General features: G+C 31.5%; 2 protein-coding genes across 4 annotated transcripts in view; both read left to right on the top strand.

Moving 5' to 3' along the window:
• The window catches only part of LOC132918123 (neuroligin-4, Y-linked-like), a 384793-nt gene that overhangs the window by 208945 nt on the left and 155033 nt on the right, over window positions 1-20815 (top strand). The window lies entirely within an intron of this gene.
• Window positions 4457-15323, top strand: LOC132918124 (uncharacterized). The gene is made up of 5 exons (XM_060979229.1): window positions 4457-4719; window positions 10321-10395; window positions 11299-11481; window positions 14356-14628; window positions 14720-15323. The coding sequence occupies exons 1-5, from the start codon at window positions 4645-4647 to the stop codon at window positions 14762-14764; spliced, it is 651 nt and encodes a 216-aa protein (XP_060835212.1). The 5' UTR covers window positions 4457-4644; the 3' UTR covers window positions 14765-15323.

The following is a 20815-nucleotide window of genomic DNA, read 5'->3' as shown; positions in this document are numbered from 1 at the left end:
TCACAACGAAGCGAGGTTTACTTACACAGTTTACACGAGCGGAGATAATGTTTATTTTATTATTATCATTATGTACACCGCGAGCAATGATGACGTTATGATCATTATATTTATTTATTTTTCGAAAAGCGATTGCAATATTTAATACGTTTGGTTCTTCGTCAGAGTTCAGATTTTAAGTAAAATCGACCGCGCCAAGTCGCCTCTACGGGGTCATCCGATTGGGCTTAACTGTATTTATAGCTTTTGTGTGTGTGTGTGTGATAAATAGACGGCGACGGGAAAGCGCGTAATAAATGCGTGTCTTTTGTGTAGTGTATACAGTGTATATATATATAATGGTATGAAGGCGGCCGAAATTATTATTCGTCCGTCGTACGTGCGAATATAGGAGTCGGTCGTTGCCGTTGCCGTCGCAGCCTCCGAGGACCGAGACACACTGTACTGGAATATAGAAAGAGGGTGAGTAAATGTATATGGACGAGGATGGATAAAAGTCGTAGCAGTTCTTAGTTCCCCGCCAGTCGGATATCGTATACTAGCAAGCGAGTGGAGTGAAAAATAGTGAATGTTTTTTTTTTAAGATTCTCTCGGGTTCTCGTGAACGTGTCGTTGTGCAATGTCGTAATGGTGATTATATCATACATTATGATATCCGTAGAGTATATAATAAAACTCCGAGTGTTATGGACTAGCAGTCAGCCGTTGCTGAAATCATTACAAAACAACAACTTCAATATCCATTATACAATACTCGACAAAGTTATGAATAATTGTATTAAAACCATTTTTTAAACGCGTCTTACAATACATTTGTTGTAGGTACCTAATTCAGTGTAATAAACTATACAGTATATTAATATGATCAGTGGATAATAATGGTTTTCTCCTCAATCCCCTAAAAAAAAAAAAAAAAAAAAAAATGAATATTCAGTTTATCGAACTTAACATGATTTTCTTTAGTATACTTTTAAATATTTTTCATTCCACAAGGCACAAACTCGTATAAATATTGTGACCATGTTAAAATATTTTGATCCAATGATATAATTTTCATATAACTGCAATCGTTTTTTTTTTTTTTAGTTAACTCGAGCTACACATTTTTATCAAGTGCATAATATAATCGATTATATTATGATTCTGATTTATATATTATGATGTGATACTTATTTTTGTCAAAAACTACCAAAAGTTTTTATTTTTGCTATAAAACCCTTCTATCCATATTACTTTCATTGCGGTTTTTAAAATAAAATGTTGATCATTAATCGCCAACTATAATGTGTAACACGAAATAACATAATATTATCATCACAGAAAATTATTGTCATAAGCGCATGCATCTTACTGGGTGTATACTTAAATAATAATATGTTATAGTCTTAGTTTTGAAATTATGTTGTGTTTGCAAATTTGTGTGGCCATGTTATTATAGTTGTAGTGGTTTATGTCGTTCTAAAGTTTTGGAAAACAGAATTTTGATATTTGTGGAATTTCATTGTCGATAATGTGTATATACATATCATTATATTATATAATATTATGCTATCCAGTGTTTACATATTATAATATTTCAACTTTAAATACAAAGTCCGTTAACAATTCCAAGAATTTTTTCTCGATAATAAACTTATCATTTTGTCAAACAATTATTTTCGTCTTACATGACGCACGCGCCACTATTATGTTATACAAATGTCTCTTTGCGCGAATTAAATATTCTCAAACACCCCAAAGCATATTAAATATAATACCGTCTTTGTTGTAGCACACCAAGAAAGGCGGTATTGCCAATTGACAAAAATTATGTTAGAGACTAAAGTACTTAGAAATTAATATAGATATATATAAATAGTCTGAATAGTGGACACTTTCAGTCACTGATATTTAGTAAGCTATTCGGGGATGTACGTTATTCATTGGGGAGGTGTAATTTTTTGGAATTTATAAAGGATAATGTATATAAAAGGAAAAAGTATGAGCTATAAGTTAAATTTCATTATAATATTATTGTTTTATATTTTAATGATATGATAATTTGAATACTTTAATAATAAATATTTAAATAAATATAAAAAAAATAATGAATCATAAATAAATACAATTCTAATAGGGGGAAAACCCTTTTGAACAAGTTCGTTATCTTTGTACTAGTGTAAATGCATTTTTGCATTTTTTCTTGTCGTTATTTTTAAATCAAGATTAAATTAGGTGTCCGCTTATGGATATTTTCCATTGAAAAGTAATGAAAATGTTCCGGTTCTCAAAACAACGTCCGCTATTATGAGGTATTCATTAAGATAAGTTGCACTGTGTATAAATATATATATAATCTCTTAACTAGTTAACTGTTGGTAAATTAAGTCTAGAATTTTGAACTTTTCAGAGTGTGTTTACTCATTGCTGTAGTCAGGATTGTACTTAGGGGGAATAATAATTTGTTATATAGGAGAGGAAGGGAGGGTCCAACTAGGATTTCACAGAAATTTTATATTCTGTTGCTGTGAGTTTATAACATTTTAGGCTTTAGCAGATTATAATTTTAATACACGATTACGTCTTAAACGTAATATATTTACAGAACACTAAATATATTTTTTTTAAATGTCCAGAAATTTCAGTGATAGCCCTAGCCTTTCAACTCTCTCTTGGCTACACCATTGGTTTTACTGTTGTAAATATATATATATATATATATGTGTGTGTGTGTGTGTGAATTATGTTGTATAGATACCTATTATTTTCACAGCGTACGGTCATTTTTTAAGTTACCAAAACAATCATCGACGTTTTTTATAAAGCAACTAGCCCATCATCTTAGAACGTGTTTCGGATTCTCAATTTTGTTATGTCGTGAATATTAAATTGTACATATACATATATATTATTTTTTTTATGAAAAATCTAAAGTACACTCCAAGTACAGTTTATCTATATATTGCGTCTAAATATGAATACACATAGGTATGTCAGTTCTATAATACTATTATTATGTGTTACACGATTTTAATAGATATTGATTTTAAACAATAAAAACCATGATATTTTTTGGTTTTCAATGGCTGTTATTTCATCAACATCTAATTTACTATTTTAATAGACCCTTGCTGTGGTACGATAAGAAAAAAATGTGAACTAAAAAAAAATCGATTTCTGTGAGGACCGGAATTCGAATTTAACAAATATTTCTCTTGCCACAAGTCATAATATACACGATCCTTTCCTAATGCAATGAAACTCTCGCAGTATTTTATCGCTATTCGCTCTTCTTGTGCAATACGTGTTCCACATCGCATGTACCTACGCCGCAGAGTCCGTTGTTTAATATCAGAGAATTTGCGTGCTACGCTTTGCTTATATAATTCACAAAACAATTTTTCACAAACTGTGTTCCGCAGTAATATAATTACTTTACCTGTGTTATGACGGACAACGTGAGGAGATAACGAATATCATTTTACAACCCGTTTTTTCCAAGAGTCATCACACTGAGGTATTGTCGTAAACATATTAGGGTGTATACATCATATTAACCCAGTTTTTACGACGAGCGATTATTATTATTTTTTTTTCCCCGTTTTGCCGTATGTGGTTCGGACGTGACCTCGTCAAGAAGACGTTTAAATTGTATTCAACGGTAGATAATATATTATTATATTTAGGTATAGCACGAGCGAGGCGGGAAGGAAGGAAGGATAATGGCGCGTACGCAAATAGCCAAAACGCAGCTGCAGTCGTAGTGGTATTACATTGTATATATATATATTAACGGTATATAATTATAGCGAGTACACAAAAAAAAAGAAAAGAAAACGCGGTATTGTTTTTGGTGTTCACAAAAAAAAAAAGACAAGATCGTGAGCTGCGGAAAAAGCGATTATTAGTCATCGTGTCGCGAAGTCGGACAGCGGACCGCGGGAGATCGCGCTCAGTAGATTTTTAACGTTTTGAAATTTTCATCGTAAAACCTTATGGACCCCGAAAACGGGCGAGTGACTTTTACATTTATGTGCCCATAACGCACTCCCGCGACGTCGACGACCGTAATAATACGTATACGTATAACTGTTATCATTTCTATTATTGCCATTGTGATCATTGCAGCAGTGGTGTATATGTATATGTGTGTGTGTGTATATATATATATATATGTATAATATAGTTATTGACCGTCTGGGCCGTAATTGGGTTTCAACACTTTGCGACCCACTGCCGTACCTACTCCACGGGCCACGACGGTCAAACAATATATAGTATAATATATTAATACATATATATATATACGCGCACAGCTTCTCCGCGAGAGATTACGTGCATATACAGATGGTACCTGTGCACAGCAATTTATATAATGTGTATACTACTCGAAAACATCCTCAGTTTATGATAACATATATATACATATTTTTGTATAATCTCATTTTACGTCCGATCCGATAATAATATAACAATATTATCGGACTACCGCGGATGGGCCACGCCACTGCTGTGCGACTTTCCGCCGAACGACAACGCGTCTCTCACGAAGTACAATATTATTATCATCATCATAATCCAATACAATATTAATTACATTTTAACGTAAAATTATATGCCTGTCAGACAGCATTGACGTAAGTAATATAACAGTCACGCCGCAATATGGTACAAAGGTTAGGAGGAGCTTCGGTGTTATTGTTTGCCGTCGTCGCACTGTCGACCGGCAATCCACTGCAAGTAAGCTTCTTTTTTCTTTTTTTTAAATTTAATTTCACGTAGCCGTAGCGTAATGTTTCTATTACATTATAATATTATTATAACCACGAGCGTGTTAATAATGTATGATCGTTATGGTTTATTTGTTAATTATTGAACGTCACTTCATTTTTAATTTTTTTTTTCACTATTATTATATTGCAGTCTCATTTTTGCATTTGTACGGCAAGAGGACCTTCTGTATAATATACAATATATACATACTTGAGTATACCGTTTGGTAAATATTCTGCAGATATAAACAGCTAGTTCTGATAAGCGTTATAATATATGGGTAATAGGAACTATTTCCTGACGACTTTTTTCAGTTTTATTAATTAATAATTACCTACTCAAGTATAAATAGGTAATGCGATTGCCGTTGTTAAAATCGACAAGACTGACGCATATGTGGTTATTTTATTCCACGTTTTTGGGTTTGTTCACTGCTAAATACTATTAGATCACGAGAACGTAAAATAAATGGCAAGTTTTTCTTAAACTTTTTTTTTACATAATACGAAAACTTTATTGTGAGCCTCTTGCAACAGATTAATGAAAACAATATTAATTTATCTCAAAAGGCGATCCAAAACTTTAATTTTTAAAACATTATTTTTGACTGTTAATCAAAATATGCATACATCTAATTTACTAACGGTTTATCAATATAATAATAAATAAAAGTTTATATTGAATGAATGTATTTGTAGTTGGAGTATAAATAGTTCTTGTATAGTTATATAGATACTCGACCTTGTCCCCTTGTTCGGCTCAAGTCAGTGTAGAGTTTGGGAATCAACATATCAGAGAAAATACATAAATCATATTTTATATTCAGACCTTTCACAAGTCTGACGTATCCGAATAAATTTAATTCTCATAAATATTCGTAGTACTGACAATTTCTATTTTTAATTTTAATAACAATTTTTTTTTTGTTTTAAAAATTACTCACGAATCAAGCGTATCGTATTATTATAAATAATAATAAATAATCTTACCACCGGTCGTCTTGTTACAAAAAGTGTTACTGATACATTTAAGTCAATACTTTAATTACAAGAATAACATGGTTAAAAATAGTTGATAGAGCCTAACTACTTTTATTTAAATGTCCAATTCCCAATGGTATTACGCAGTTGGCGATTTATGTATATACACCAGCCAATGAAATATATAATTTAATTTGCGCGCAAACAACGTTGGTTTTCTTTATCATATTATTTTATTGCTGCACATTAAAACTTGAATTAATTAAATTGACAAAAATATATCATTGCATCATTTATTTTATGTAATGAAATATTTCATTCAATTTAAACAGCTAGCTATTAAACTAGGATGAATTAAAATAACGAAAAAAGAACATAATTATTTTGTTAAAATATATTATGATTTTTTTTTTTTTTTTGAGTGTGTATTGGATTAGTGAGGTTAACATTACATAATATTTCATTTCCGCAGCTATTATCAATACACCTGTTTAATGGTTTAATATTAATAAAAAAAACTCCTATCGCACATAATATGCTATATCTAAAAAATATTTATAATTTAAATACAATATTATTTAATAAATTTTCAATCAAGTAAAATATTAAATACATTTTTATATCAATATAAATAATAATACAGCTAGATTCAGATACAAGTAATAATTACAGTTATGATTTATTAAAAATACATAGTATAATGTTTTCAAAGAGGCTTTGTTTATTTGGTTTTTAATTTTTTTGTAATAAAATTAACGTTATTAAAAATCGTCTACAATCAATATTTCATAAGTATACAATAAAAAACGATTGAACAAAAACAGTATAATATTTAAATCGGAAACTATATTTTAATAAGCTATATATCCGGAATATTGATCTTTTTTTTTTTAATAGAACACGGATAATGTTATACAATTTAAAACACAGTATAAATTATTATATATTCTGTAGCATATTCTATATCACAATAGAGATATAATTTATGTACCCAAATGATGAACTTAGCGTTCTAAGTGTATTAATTATCTATTTCTTTTAAGCGTTAGTGAGTTATTTATTTTCAAGGAATCACAATAATTTATTATATATTTTTTTTTTATCGTAACAATAATTTTGACTATAACGATATGCTTATCATATAATTTATAATCTAATTACAAATAACGTATATAATATAGGTATGGGTATAGTGGGTTTGTTTTTAATTTAAAAATATACGTTTATTGTTACATGTTTTAACCATGTTTGTTTCGATTGGGCTTTTACGATTTGTCCGTATAGTTTGTTAAAAAATTGTATTTTATTGAACTGCAAATACCCGGCATATATGAGGATATAATAGTTTTGAAACTTTTTATTGGTACCGATTGGTCAATTTCTACAACCACTATCCTCCTTCTCTTCCAAACACTATTACAAATAAATTGTCGTTTGGATAATCGTTTTGTTGCGTTAAAAAAAAAATACCATTCAATTCGATTTTCGGTAAAACGAAAAAAACCCAAGTACAGCAGTTAATATTGCATTGTACTCATAATATGATGATAATATGGTGGTACAAATAAAAACTCATCAGATCTCAACACTTTCACGTTAAAAATGTGTATGATGGAAATCATAATTTGATAGACATTTTGTCGTCACCTTGTAGCAGGAATAGATTTCTTCAACTCACATAAGTCATACTCCAAACTATTTGCTTTAGGGTGATGAGAGCAGAACTTTTGTGAATAAATAAAATATTATACCATCTCTATACGCGCTCGTAAAACGCGAACGTCTGCAAGATCGTAAACGGTTCAATGATTTTAATTCGTTCCCGAGGTCGTGTATCTCGGCAGTATTAAGTTTTAAGGATAACATGAAGTATAGCGTATAGGATTCAACACGTAACGAGGATATTATCTACCTATCATAGACCATTATAATCATATATAGCGCACAATAATATTATTATGAGCATTCGCATTATACAGGGCGTATAGACAGTTAAATTCTCGAGATTCAACTATAACTTTGGTCGAGTCGGCAAAATAGGTAATTATTCGTTTATTTACGAATAGTGTATTATTATGTGTTGTAATATGTGTAGGCAAAACAACAATGGTTAGACCTATACCACCGCGGTAAGTTAATACAATGGGGTTGTGTGTGTGTGTGTGACATGACCATGTCTTACACTATAGTTGTGTTCGCGTAATAATTAGCATAACAATGTATGGGCTCGTTGCAAGAAGATGGTTAAGACGTAAGTGCATAATATAATATGTCTTGTTCGGCAGTTGAGTTTGCTGCCAGTACAATTATTGAGTATACCTACACTATATATTGCATGGTCGTTATACGTGTATTGATTGTTTTGATCAATGCACAACTGATTTGAGAATGCCCGACACGATTTTGGTAAATCTTTATTCGATTAGTTTATACAATAATGATAATAAATAAGATAAATTATTATACGAACCGAAATAGTATTATTCATACGCGAAAAATGCGTGGATTTCATTTTTATTTATGAGTCCTATATTATTATTTTGGGAAAAAATCGCTTTATATAATTTGCATATTTTTTTGAAAAAAATACGTATTCTACGCTCGGTCGTCGTACTAATATTAAGTGTTGAAAATTCGAGGCGAGCGAAATGGCTTTTATCCCGCCCCTTCACTGACAAAATTATCTTTACTGGAACACACCTGTTTTTAAATTTCCAAAGGGTTGTGACCGCGCGTGAACGCAAAAACTTACTATATTTTTTTCCAAGGTTATTTTATACTTATTTTTTATCATCAACATCGCAACAAAACACAATTATAAAAAATAATATAACATTGGGTTGTCACGTGAACAGAGACATATTTTGTGTGAGTCTCTGGCTATACGTCTCTGTCATTGTCATATTGTGGGAAGGGGCAGTGAAGGTAATAATTTTTTAACAATACGCTAATGCCTATAAATTTAGCATAATATATCATAAATAATAATGAATTCACGTTTCCAAGAACCACTATATCAAATGATATAATATTATAGTAAAAAATAATTTTTATAAAATACTATTCAGTTTTATTGCGATTGGTATTCATACATTATAATAGAATAATAATAATTATAAACAAGCGAAACCATTTAGTTCACGGGCGGTTAATATAATATATAATAGCATACGGCACCACAGTCCTGTATACATAAACATGTTTTGGGAAAGTTGGTCTCGGTCCACCGCGATGTCGTTCGGACGTCGTTTGTGCCATCGCCGGGGGCCATCGGCGTTGATGAAATTCACCGCCGCAAAAACCCTTTGCGACCGCGGCAACAGGAGATTTTCTAGAAAACGCGTTGTACCATATTACTACCATTTAAATTACGAGAAATTCGCGCAGCGGGAACGACGACTACGCGTGACATGTGTAGCCCGACTTTTCTTCTGTTGCCGTAAACGCGGCGGCGGTTTATATAATAATAATATGCGATACCGTTATATTTTTCATTTTTATTTTTATTTTTTTCGGATTTTGCTCGTTCGTTCGTTACAGCGCGCACACAACGTATATACCGCACCGCCACGAGTCGGGTAAGGTTGGAGACGAAATAATTTACAAGGCTGTAATTAAAAACGTATTATGCGCGCAAGGCATGTTGATTTTATGACACTTTCTGCAGGCAGCGACGTTACGCAGGATTAGCCGGAATGAAGGACGAAGGACCTGGAAGGCAAACATCCGCCATTATAATACGCATTATAGATGTTATCGTGACCGTATTTGTTTATTATTATTATTTTTTTTTATAAACGGTCCGCGCGTAATATAAAAACGAATTAATAATTTTTTGCATTATCCGTTGGCGCACAGACATAATAATATACGGCAGTTATGTATAGGTAATAAAGTTATTCTCGATGCGTGATCAGTGTGATTGGTACTATATATTATATATATATATATTATTATAATTGCATTACTGAAACCTTCGTATTCCCAGTGGTCCAAACTCGAGCACTAAACGGCGCGTCTAATAAATATATTGTATTTTAATTAGTAAAATCGCAACATCAGAAACATCCTTCAGACGCGATTTAACGATCAAAGCAATTATGTAATATGCTCCGTTAAAACGTAAGAATATAATCTTTACAATAGGTCGTTTAACGATCGATTTGAAGTTTTGTACAGGTATTATATATATATATATATATCACGATCCGACTATATAATTAATTTATTTTGCACGGCGTAAGACGGATTTTGTTATTGGAAAACTTTTTCCATTAGATTCAAAAAGAAATAATAATTAGAAAATACACAATTATTTTAGTTCGCAGCAGTCCAAATCCATTTCCGAAATGTCGTACATATAATATATACGTCACCGCGTATATTACATCATAACGTTTATCGTGATATATCAAAATATTCGTTTATATAATAATAATGGTACGAAAACTGAAATTATTACAAGCTCGTGGTTATTTATGTAGTATATATAATGTAATGGAACAACGATGCGCGTGTGTGGTTAAATCGATTTTTTCGCAGACACACATTATCGCTCATTTGATATTATGTATTCTCGGTTTTCCAGTCTGCCGGTCACGTGAATCCCGTCGAAAGTTCAAAAGCTTCGGCGTCGTCGTTGGTCGGCGACACCATGTCCTCGGTGAGTAATTTTGACGGCGCGAAGACGACGATAAAAACGCAAATAATAATAATAATAATATTATATATATCATATTATGCTACGCGCAGCAAGCACATACGATAACATAATATTATATATCGCACCTACATATATATTATAATATGCGGGGTGGCTGCACCGCGCGCGTTTTTTTCAGTCGCCGGAAGACGGTGGGAAAATCGACGGTGTGCACGCCACCGCGGCATTATTGATATAATATATATCATCTGTATACAATTTTAAAGTCTGTATTGGTGATGTGTACGATTTTTACTTTTGATTTTTCGAGCATTTTTGTCCACCGTGTTATGACATCTATACTTATACTAGTTATACTATATACTGAACACGTCACACGTGCATAATATACATGTGTGTGTGTGTGTAGTGTTAGTGTATTAGTAAAATAAACCGCGGGTGTAAGCCTTTTTCACGTAGATATATTATGGAGAGATGATATGGACCGAAAATCTCGTTTTCTCGCTTCCCTCGAATTATATCAATTTCTAATTACAATATGAAAACAATATGTAATTTTTACAATTAATAGTCAAAATGTTTTATATTTTTTCGCTCGTTTTAAATTAAACAAAAAAACCAAATACCGGTTAATTATGTGCCTAACGAGTATATATTTTGTAAAGCACACGCCAATATATAACATACCGCGATATCGAGTTATCATAATAATTAATACAAATCATAGATCTTTACGATATATATTATATATTTATATGTATATGCACACGCATCGTATATTATACACAGATGTCGTGAAAATGATAAGCTATAACTTTAATCCCTAAGTGGCGTATAACATGGCTCATATGTGTGTGTGTCTGTGGTGTATATATATTATATTATATATATATATATATATAGACGAACAACATTCCGTTTGGCTGGTCTTCCGATTACGAGGTGGCCATCGTCTACATCACGTCCGCGTGGACCGAATTCGGCGAAGTACGTTCGTCTGCCGCACCCCTGGGCATTATCGCCGAAAACGGATTTCTCAATTATTGCGTGCGATTCAAGACCAAGTTAGCCGCTTGGGCTAAGTCCGTAAGTATATTACACACGCGCACTCGCACAATACTTATTAAACACACATATATATATATTATATATTACGCAGTGCGGACGGTGCGGGCTTGCTATATAATATTATAACCCCCGATTACACAGCGCGTACGATCCTTTCACTATCTCGCGCCGCCAATACGTCTTCGAACCCGAATCGCGTACTCAAAACGTATAATGGTCGGTGTATATATATATATATAGGTTCTCGTTGAAGATCTCTAACCAAAAGAAAAAAAAATCCCCAACGTACGTGGCGGTGGTAATCCGGAAGCTGAACTACGCGGCTGCCACTATCGTCAACAATAATTCGATTTTCGCTATGTCGTTTGACGTCACCGCCGTTGTGACCATCGACTACCAAACCGAGACACAATAAATAATAAAATTGACGAAGAATATTATATTATCGTATATCTCAAGACGGTGGACCGCGCAACCCTTGGTGGGGAAGAGGGCAGGCGAAAAAAGAATACAGTTGGCCAAAAACACCTAAGTCCTACGCGTATAAGGCTCAACGTTCTCGATGTTATTGAACACAAATCGTCTGGATTGCACTCTGCGTTTTCGTGCTGATATAAAATAAAAAATAACAAAAAATAATACTATGAACTTATATTATTGGTACATGTGTGAGTGGGTCGCGATTCAATGATTCAAAACAAAAAAACTATACACAATAATAATAATAACAACAGTGCTATAACCATGTATAAACTGAAACGAGAAAATATGTGGTATAGACACCAGTTCGCTAACTTATTAACCAGCACAGTGTGGCTATGTACATTGTACGTGGTATACCGTAGTACCATATGGTATAATATAATTTAGAAGATATTTGGTGTATGGACTAATTGTCAAACGCGAAACTTGATAAAGTTTTGGTATAGAATTCCGCTTAATTTTCAAGGAATTCGTGTGAAAAATAAAAATTCATACCACGCTTGAGATCAAAATATGTCAAACATAACTACTATTACTGTTTATCACAGGGTTTGTTCGTGGGGCACGCAGTATTATCAACACTGTGTAGGTTTCATTTTCTATCGTAATGATTTTTTAATGAAAACTTACATTTTTAATTTCCCTAGGTACTGAAGCATTTTTTTAAAAATAAATATTGCTCTCCGATAACGTCTCGACTGAAACGAAAAAGTAACAGCGACTTATATAATATTAGTACATAAAAATCAACCATTAAATTTTTTATACGAGTATTGCAGATGGCCAATTCATCCACGCGCTTAAATTCATACGATTTACGCTTTTGTACATTTTGTAAATAAAAATAAAATACTGCATATAAAACTTATCGCACACCTTGAACAGATTGTATTTTTTCGATTAATAATATATATTTATATAAAAAATGTATTTGATATATAAATATAGAATATTGAACAAATGACTTTTTTTATAGACAAATAGCATTTAAAATTTAGACGAGCGGAGTAGTGGAACACAACTCTTGAGGGAATGTATACCCTTCAAGTATAGGTACCTTCAGTGTATGTATATTATTATACGTTTTGCCGTTCATAGCTATAAAAAAGGTTTTTTTTAATTCTAAAAATCAGTGCAGTTAAATACACTCGCCCAAATAGCGATATAAATTATAGGAATTAATGAAAAATAAAAAAAGAACAATACCCAAATACGTTAGTCCTCTCAGATGCTGTGGCGGAGAAGGGGGGGAGAGCCCGCGTATTTTACGACCATTGCTTTTGGCCGAAACGACGTCAGGTGTAAAGACGGCTGCAAAATGTATAAGTTTCGCACGCCTTTACGCCGTACGCGTATAATATTATGGTTCAAGCGTCGCATGGCGCAGACACCGACCAAAAGGATTAATCACTCGTTTCCGGGACTTTTAAACGCGCACAGACGTGTTCTATAATGGTAGTTTTACACCGTAGAACCGCTGGCGCGTTATCCGATTCAAACTTTAAACAGACGGTGTTCTTTTTTTCTTTTTCACGGCGATGAGAACGAAAACGGCGTATAGGCAGGTACTATGCGTACACACAATGCGCGCATAATATTATACATATATATAATATATACTACGTATTATTCAACTCTGGTCGACTTCTATACTGTTTGGTCGACCGTGCCCCGTCGCACATCTGAGTGCGAAATAGACTAAACCGAACGATATTAGTTTTGCGTTTATACATAATAATAATATTGTGTACCGCATACGTATATAATATATTGTATAGTGTTTTGTTTTCTTCGAAGTGTATAATATATTATTATAACAACGGTCGCCGCGTACAAGCTCTTATCGATATTGTATTGTTCGTTTTGACACACCGGAACGAAATAGTGCGCAGGATGCACGTTTTTGAATTATTACAAATTGAGTTCAGTACTCTTTTGAAAAAATTGTGTTTTTATCATTATCACGAAATTCGTACAAAATAACGTAACGTCTATAGTTAAAAGAACGACCCACTACGCATAACATTTCCTCATTATTCGGTATACCAGTAAAATATAATATATATTATTATATTTCTTATCACAAACTATCTTGTGGCGGGTGACGGGTGGATGATTGGTATCGAATATAGACGTTTAATATAATAACAAAATTTTCAAATTAACATAAAATAAAATAAAAAATAAACATTACCGAACGAAATAAAAAATTAAACAGAATATATTTGTGGCAGTAAATTGTTTCTTTCCCCGCCATTTCGCGTCTCCGTGTATATCCGTTGTCCTATAGTGACATCGTGAGCTACGATACGCCATTAATATAACTCTTTGTGCAGAGCGTGCATCCATATTATTTGCATGTTCGCTAATATGACGTTTATATTTATGTATATATTCAAACAAATATAGTTGCAAGACAAACCCGACGTAAGCGAAACAGTAAAAAAAGCCGTTACTAGCTGGTATAGAGCCATTGACACACTGTCGCGGAACAATTGGGATCTTCCCAGCGTACCCACGTTGGAGTCTTTTAGAAAACAATTCATGACCGCGTACAAGCATTTGGTACTCAACGGCGCCGAAATTTACGAAAAATCGGATACCGAAAATATGAAACGAGACGCAGACGGATTCACAAGAGACATTGCCAATACGATGATCGGAACACTCAAAGATATTTCGGTAAAATCCCAGTGGGCTATTTATTCGTGCTGCTATGTCTGACGATTTTTACAAAAAAAGCATGTTATGTAATTCAGATTTTGTGTTTCAGAAACAAGTTCGAGATGTTCCCAGAGAACACGATACGGAATATTAACAGTCTATATAATTTATGCAGTGTACTAAATATGTCAGTACCAATTCTGTGTGGACGTGTTTAACGAGAAAATATTTTGTACCTTATACTGTATTCGCAACTTTTTTTTTTATGTATTTTTATATAATGTAAAAATAATACACATTATATGGCAGATGCATATACGTTAATAAAGTATAGTAGTTACTAGTTACCTATGGTTGAGATAGATCCGGCAGGTTAGGTTATCCATCAAATTATATTTATATATTATTTAATTGTATGTCAAAATAAATCAAAAAATATTTGCTGATGTAATAAATTATAATGAAATATTATTTATTAATTAATATTTACATAGTTTTGACCATGTTTAACTATACGCATATGTTTAGGCATCATCGCAGAATATATAGGTACTACTCGTATTATTAAAATTGAATATATTGAGTCTTCGATGATTTTTTAATAATACTACTCTATCAACTGTTTACCTATTCGGCAAATAGAATGTGTATATATTACAAATTTCTTTGTATTTTACAGTTACTTCGTGAATTAAAATATTTTTTCATCAATATTTCGTTTTTATTTAATATCTCATACTAATACATTATTAAACTTATATAGTAAATATTTAATATGTTTCAAATATTATTTATGAGAAAAAACGATTTTTTTAGTATATAATATTCTTTTAAATAATAATAATATGTACTGATATTATCATTCATAATATGTAGCGTAGCATAACTATTGCCTGAAATACAATTTAATATCAAAAAACTAACAACAATATCTTATAAATATATCGGTAGATACCTCCTAACAGTAATTACTAATATTATTATAAAACATATACCAATATGACACTTTTAAAAAAAAAATTATTTAGCTTTAGATAATAATCAGTATAATGTACCTAATATAATAATAGTAATGTTTTAATATTTTAATGAATTATAATCGTGTATTATAATTATATAATAGAATAAAATTTAAGTCTATGTATTTTTAAAATTGTTGAATCGATTACGTGTTACAATTATATTTGTATTGTAATTATTATAGCATTATAATATTACACCGCACAGCATCGTATTGAATGGGTATATACGATAAATAGGGTACGTATCTAATAACGCATTACTTGTAGTTTATAGCAACAGTGGGCCATAATACTGCACACACACGTACATACATTTTAATATTATTATAGGTAACTCGCTTAATATAACTTTGGCTGGATTATTGTGGTCCGTTGATAATAAATATATCACGTAAGACGCATGTCGACAAAACCATATTTTACGTGGATATTAACTTTCAGCGTATAAGTCCGGCTCGTATATATTTATAATATAATATAATATGGTTATCATTATATTGCATCATAACGTGTTGTAATATGGGATCAATTTATAGGGTGGACCTGGTGGCGTAAAGAGAGTCCTCCATTTATAAAAAAAAAAAAAGAAAAAAAGTAAAGACTTTAGATATACATAATCGTTTCAATATTATAAAAGTTGACGATGCTACAAACATATACGTGAACATCATTGGTTGTCGATGCATAAAATTCAAAATATCTAAACGCATTTTCTACCGCTTCACGATACCTACGTGTTTAAAAAACAGCTCCATATCATAATGACATATAAACTATAAAGTAGATACACCTTGTATAATAAAATATCAAGATGGTCGATACTCCTCGATACACACGAGTATTTGACGCGCGAACCACGACGATGAGAGGTTTCGTCGATCGGACGTCCGCATCGAAAATTATTTGAAGGTATTAAAATATATCGTCGTAAAAGTGTAAAAAGAAATCAATACAAAGGCTCGGAGCGTTGTTGTGTGGGAGGATAGGTACGAGAATTTTCCTCTTGAACACCCCACACCCACTCCACCCATCAAACCAACGCATATTTCGATTATAATTTATATTTCCGACATCGGCGACCGGGTCATTCCCGGTATCGTCTATTGAACCCAATACGGACATTCATGATTCTCATCATCCGTCGCAAACGCACAATAATATTATATTATGTTCTTCTTTGCATTACAAATAATATTTTGGGGATTCAGACAATCAAATGACGAGAAGCTATTGTGTAGTCTCGTGATTTTTAACACCACGCCAACGACACCGAGAGTCACTGCTTCCTGTTCACATCACGAACCAAATCTTTTTTTGATGAAAAAATGGGAAATAAATAATAAATCGATTATTGGCAAATGGCAAATGGCCATCAAATCAAAAGTGTTTTGATTTTTATAAGTCCCATAAGGATCTGCAACGGTTATGTAGGTACGTAAGACAGCATAAAATGATGGTCATACATTTTATGATATGGGTAATCGTGCAATCTATAACACTCAACATTACCTAATAATAATTACTAATTTTCAGATCATCATAGCTCTTCCTCACGTACATTCCTTACTTGATGTTGTGGACTTACTATGTCTAGCATTTAAAATAATTCATACATATTTATCTTTTTTTTAATATTTAATCCGTAGACTGGACTGCAATAAATGTTCTCTCCATGAATGTAAATTGTATTGATTATCATAAATAAATGTTTTTTTTTTTAAGTAATTTAATTGGTTTTTATATGATATATTATTAATAAATTCCAAATCGTTATTAACAAATTAATTTATGGCATGTGACAATTGTGGCTATAATATGTATTTTTGTTTTTTATTTTTTTTGTAATTGTTAACGTAAAAAAAACTTATAAGGAATATTCTATTAAATTGTCAAGCTTTTCAAAGGAACAAAAAATGTTTTCAATACATACATTGAACGTAAACTGGTTACTCGCTCTGTTATATACCTGTATTATAACAGTAGATGTCGAGTGCACCTTATTATTAATTAGGTTATGGATGTTAATTTTACCCCCCCCCCCATCATATTCAATGTACTAACTAGATTTAATTTTCTACCAAAAATCACCACATAGTTATAAAATATGGAGCATTTTTGCTACCCGAAAAATTGATGACTTTTGAACCGGGCGGAGAATATTGTGTAAAATTTTAATAATTATAAGTTATTTATTTATTTTTATCATAAATATCTAAGTTTTCCATTCATTTGCGTGCGTGTGTGTAATATATGAACGAACCTAATATAAAATTGGAATAACATCATAAAATAATATAAGCAACTACTTTATATATTATGGTACGTACCCACACATGTATTATTGTACATCTCTTATGTATATATATATTAATCAACTTTTTTAAGTACTGTAGTATGTTAATAATAATACGTGTCCCCTTTTGTTTCCAATCAAATATTAATTCACGAGAATTTTTAAACAATCGCGTGGACCATACACGCATGGCATTCAGTATTGCAACATTGTACATTTTTGCCCGACAGGCGACTATGCTGCAACCTTTCATAAAACAGTGTTAATTAAAATAATTTTATGTATCAAATACCTCGTTATATGTATACTCGTATATAATATTGCAAAGTTTTGTAATAATTTTTACAATACAATTATTTATAAACCAATTAAAATAAAAATTACAATACAATATAGTATAAAAAATAATTTAAATTTTAAATGTGTAGTAGTCTGAAATTAATACCACACAATAATGTAAATTTATAAATAATATTTAATTGATATTAAATAATGTTTATAAAAATATACAATATTATATAGAATTATATATTTTAATAAATGTGAATTAATAACTATTGCTGAACAATACAAGTTGTTTATTATACATCAGTACATCGCGTGGTGAAATGCGAGTAGGAATTTTAAATTAGGGAAGTATATATAATATAATACCGATAAATTGTTATATTATAATTTACATTATTATAGTTTGAAAATAACATTTTAACATCAGCAATAAAACGTTGTACTTGAATATTTACATTAGTCTGTACATTGTATATAAATATTTTACATAATAAACATTATACAAAAATCAAATAGTCCGATAGATATATATAACAATAATGATTATACATCACATTTGAATTTGAGGTTTAATTTCGAATGGAAAGTACGAGTATAGTATTTAAATATTATTTTATTTCTTCCAAGGCAAGCATAACAGAAGACTCACCTGCTGGTGTTTCCACCTAAAAAACAAGCATAATCAACTTACAGGCACCGGAAAATTCAAAGGCTTCTCCTGAAATCACGTATGACCACTTAAGCCATCTACTCGTACTATTGTACAAAATCCTACAGCAACCCATCTGGTCCTATTGAGTCGTCGGCCTTTGGGGTTCAGACAAATTATATCAAACACCAGAACCGTTCAAGCATTCCAAGCCATTTTTCTACGCATTATTTTCAACGCTCCTTGGTATGTCACCAATATCTCTTTGCATAACGATCTAAGAATCTCTAACATAAGGCAAACAGCTTCCACGTACTTATCGCTGCCTTCACTCCAGAACGGAACATTAATCCTACAGCCTCATAGCTCAGCTTCATTCCAGAAAAGCCAGTCAGATGTTTTAAACGTGAGTGGAATAGAGATCTTCTCATTACATAATATACGTATATCAACATCCCTATTTCTGATGTAATTACTTAATATAATAATATGTTCAGTCGTTTCTAATATGAAACGACTTTAAGTTTTCTTCGCCATATCATATATTATATTATACTTAATACAATATTTACTCATTATACACACTAGTATAGATTGTAAATAACTTTGAATAAAGATTAATATATATGTATACATATAAAGCATTAGACTTCAATAATGTGCTCAAAGTTATAAATGCCATAATATATACTATGCATGTTGAAAGTAAATATGTGTATTTGAATAGAAATCAAAAAATAAATAAAACTTAATTTACAACAAATAAAACAAAACCATAATACATTTATATGATGATTTAAAAATCGTTACATTTGACATTGACTCTTATATAGCTGACCTTATTAAAATATAAATATATAAAATGGGCAAATTCTGTTAAAAACTAATGTTTGTTAATATTTTTAACTATTAACTCAAAATGTAAATATGTAGGTACTCAACCTAACATTGAGTAGTGGATTACGCAATCCGTGTTCGATTTCTAATCTATAGAAATGTGCTACGTGAAAAACTTTTTAAGCTTTATTTTCTTCCCCAAAAAGTGTTTGCCGGAAAAAATTCGCACATGTCGTTGGAAAATCAATATAAACTTTTTCTCTCTCATTTTATCTCTCTCCTTCTACTCAACCTGATTTGAGTTTACGACACTTGTATTTCTCAACAATTACCCAGGTTATTATATTTGGTTAACGAATATGTGGTCTCTTTTATTCGTGCACATTAATTTCGTTTTAATCTGATTATGTTACTGTGACAAGTGTATTATTTTATGATACTTACCAGAAAAAAGTAAAATGTCATAATAGGTATTTAATATTACGAATTATATCTCAAAGTATTTAGTATTAATATTTACTTATATACTCGTCTCGACATGAGTACGTGAGTGTGACGGACAGTACATAATATTCAAATCATATTTCAATATTTGCTTAACAACTGTGTTCATAGTTTACTCAATGTATATAATATAGCATACTATTTTGTGTATAGAACATAGGTACCTATAGTGTGATGCTGCTGTAATGATATTACACAATGTGGTCGGTTCGCGGTTTCTACACCGAAGTTACTTAAGAAAAATTAATGCAAGAAAAAACCTTGGTATATTGGGTGAGCACTATCGTGACGCGACGCCTTCTTGGTTTTTCACTTTTAAGTGTGTCGTAAAGCGTCATTCGACTTGGCTTAAGTAATAAAATGAAAGTTCGTTCACACCCTCCTTTTTTTTCTCCTTTATTATTAACATACCCGCTTACGGACTATATATACGTTTGGGATAACTTCTTTTGAGTAATGTATGTAATGTTTTTAAAAATGAAAAAAAAAGGGTACGCGCATACATAATATCGCAGCCGCACTGAAAGTCTAGTGGTTACGCCGTGCTGGAAAAAATGAATGCACGTCTATTGTTCGTCTAGATATTATAAAATAATATATATATATAAATAT

This window comes from Rhopalosiphum padi, chromosome 1 (genome assembly GCF_020882245.1).
Source record: "Rhopalosiphum padi isolate XX-2018 chromosome 1, ASM2088224v1, whole genome shotgun sequence".
Classification (NCBI taxonomy): domain Eukaryota; kingdom Metazoa; phylum Arthropoda; class Insecta; order Hemiptera; family Aphididae; genus Rhopalosiphum; species Rhopalosiphum padi.
Note: the sequence above shows the minus strand (reverse complement) of the source record. Positions and strands in the feature narration are given on the sequence as shown.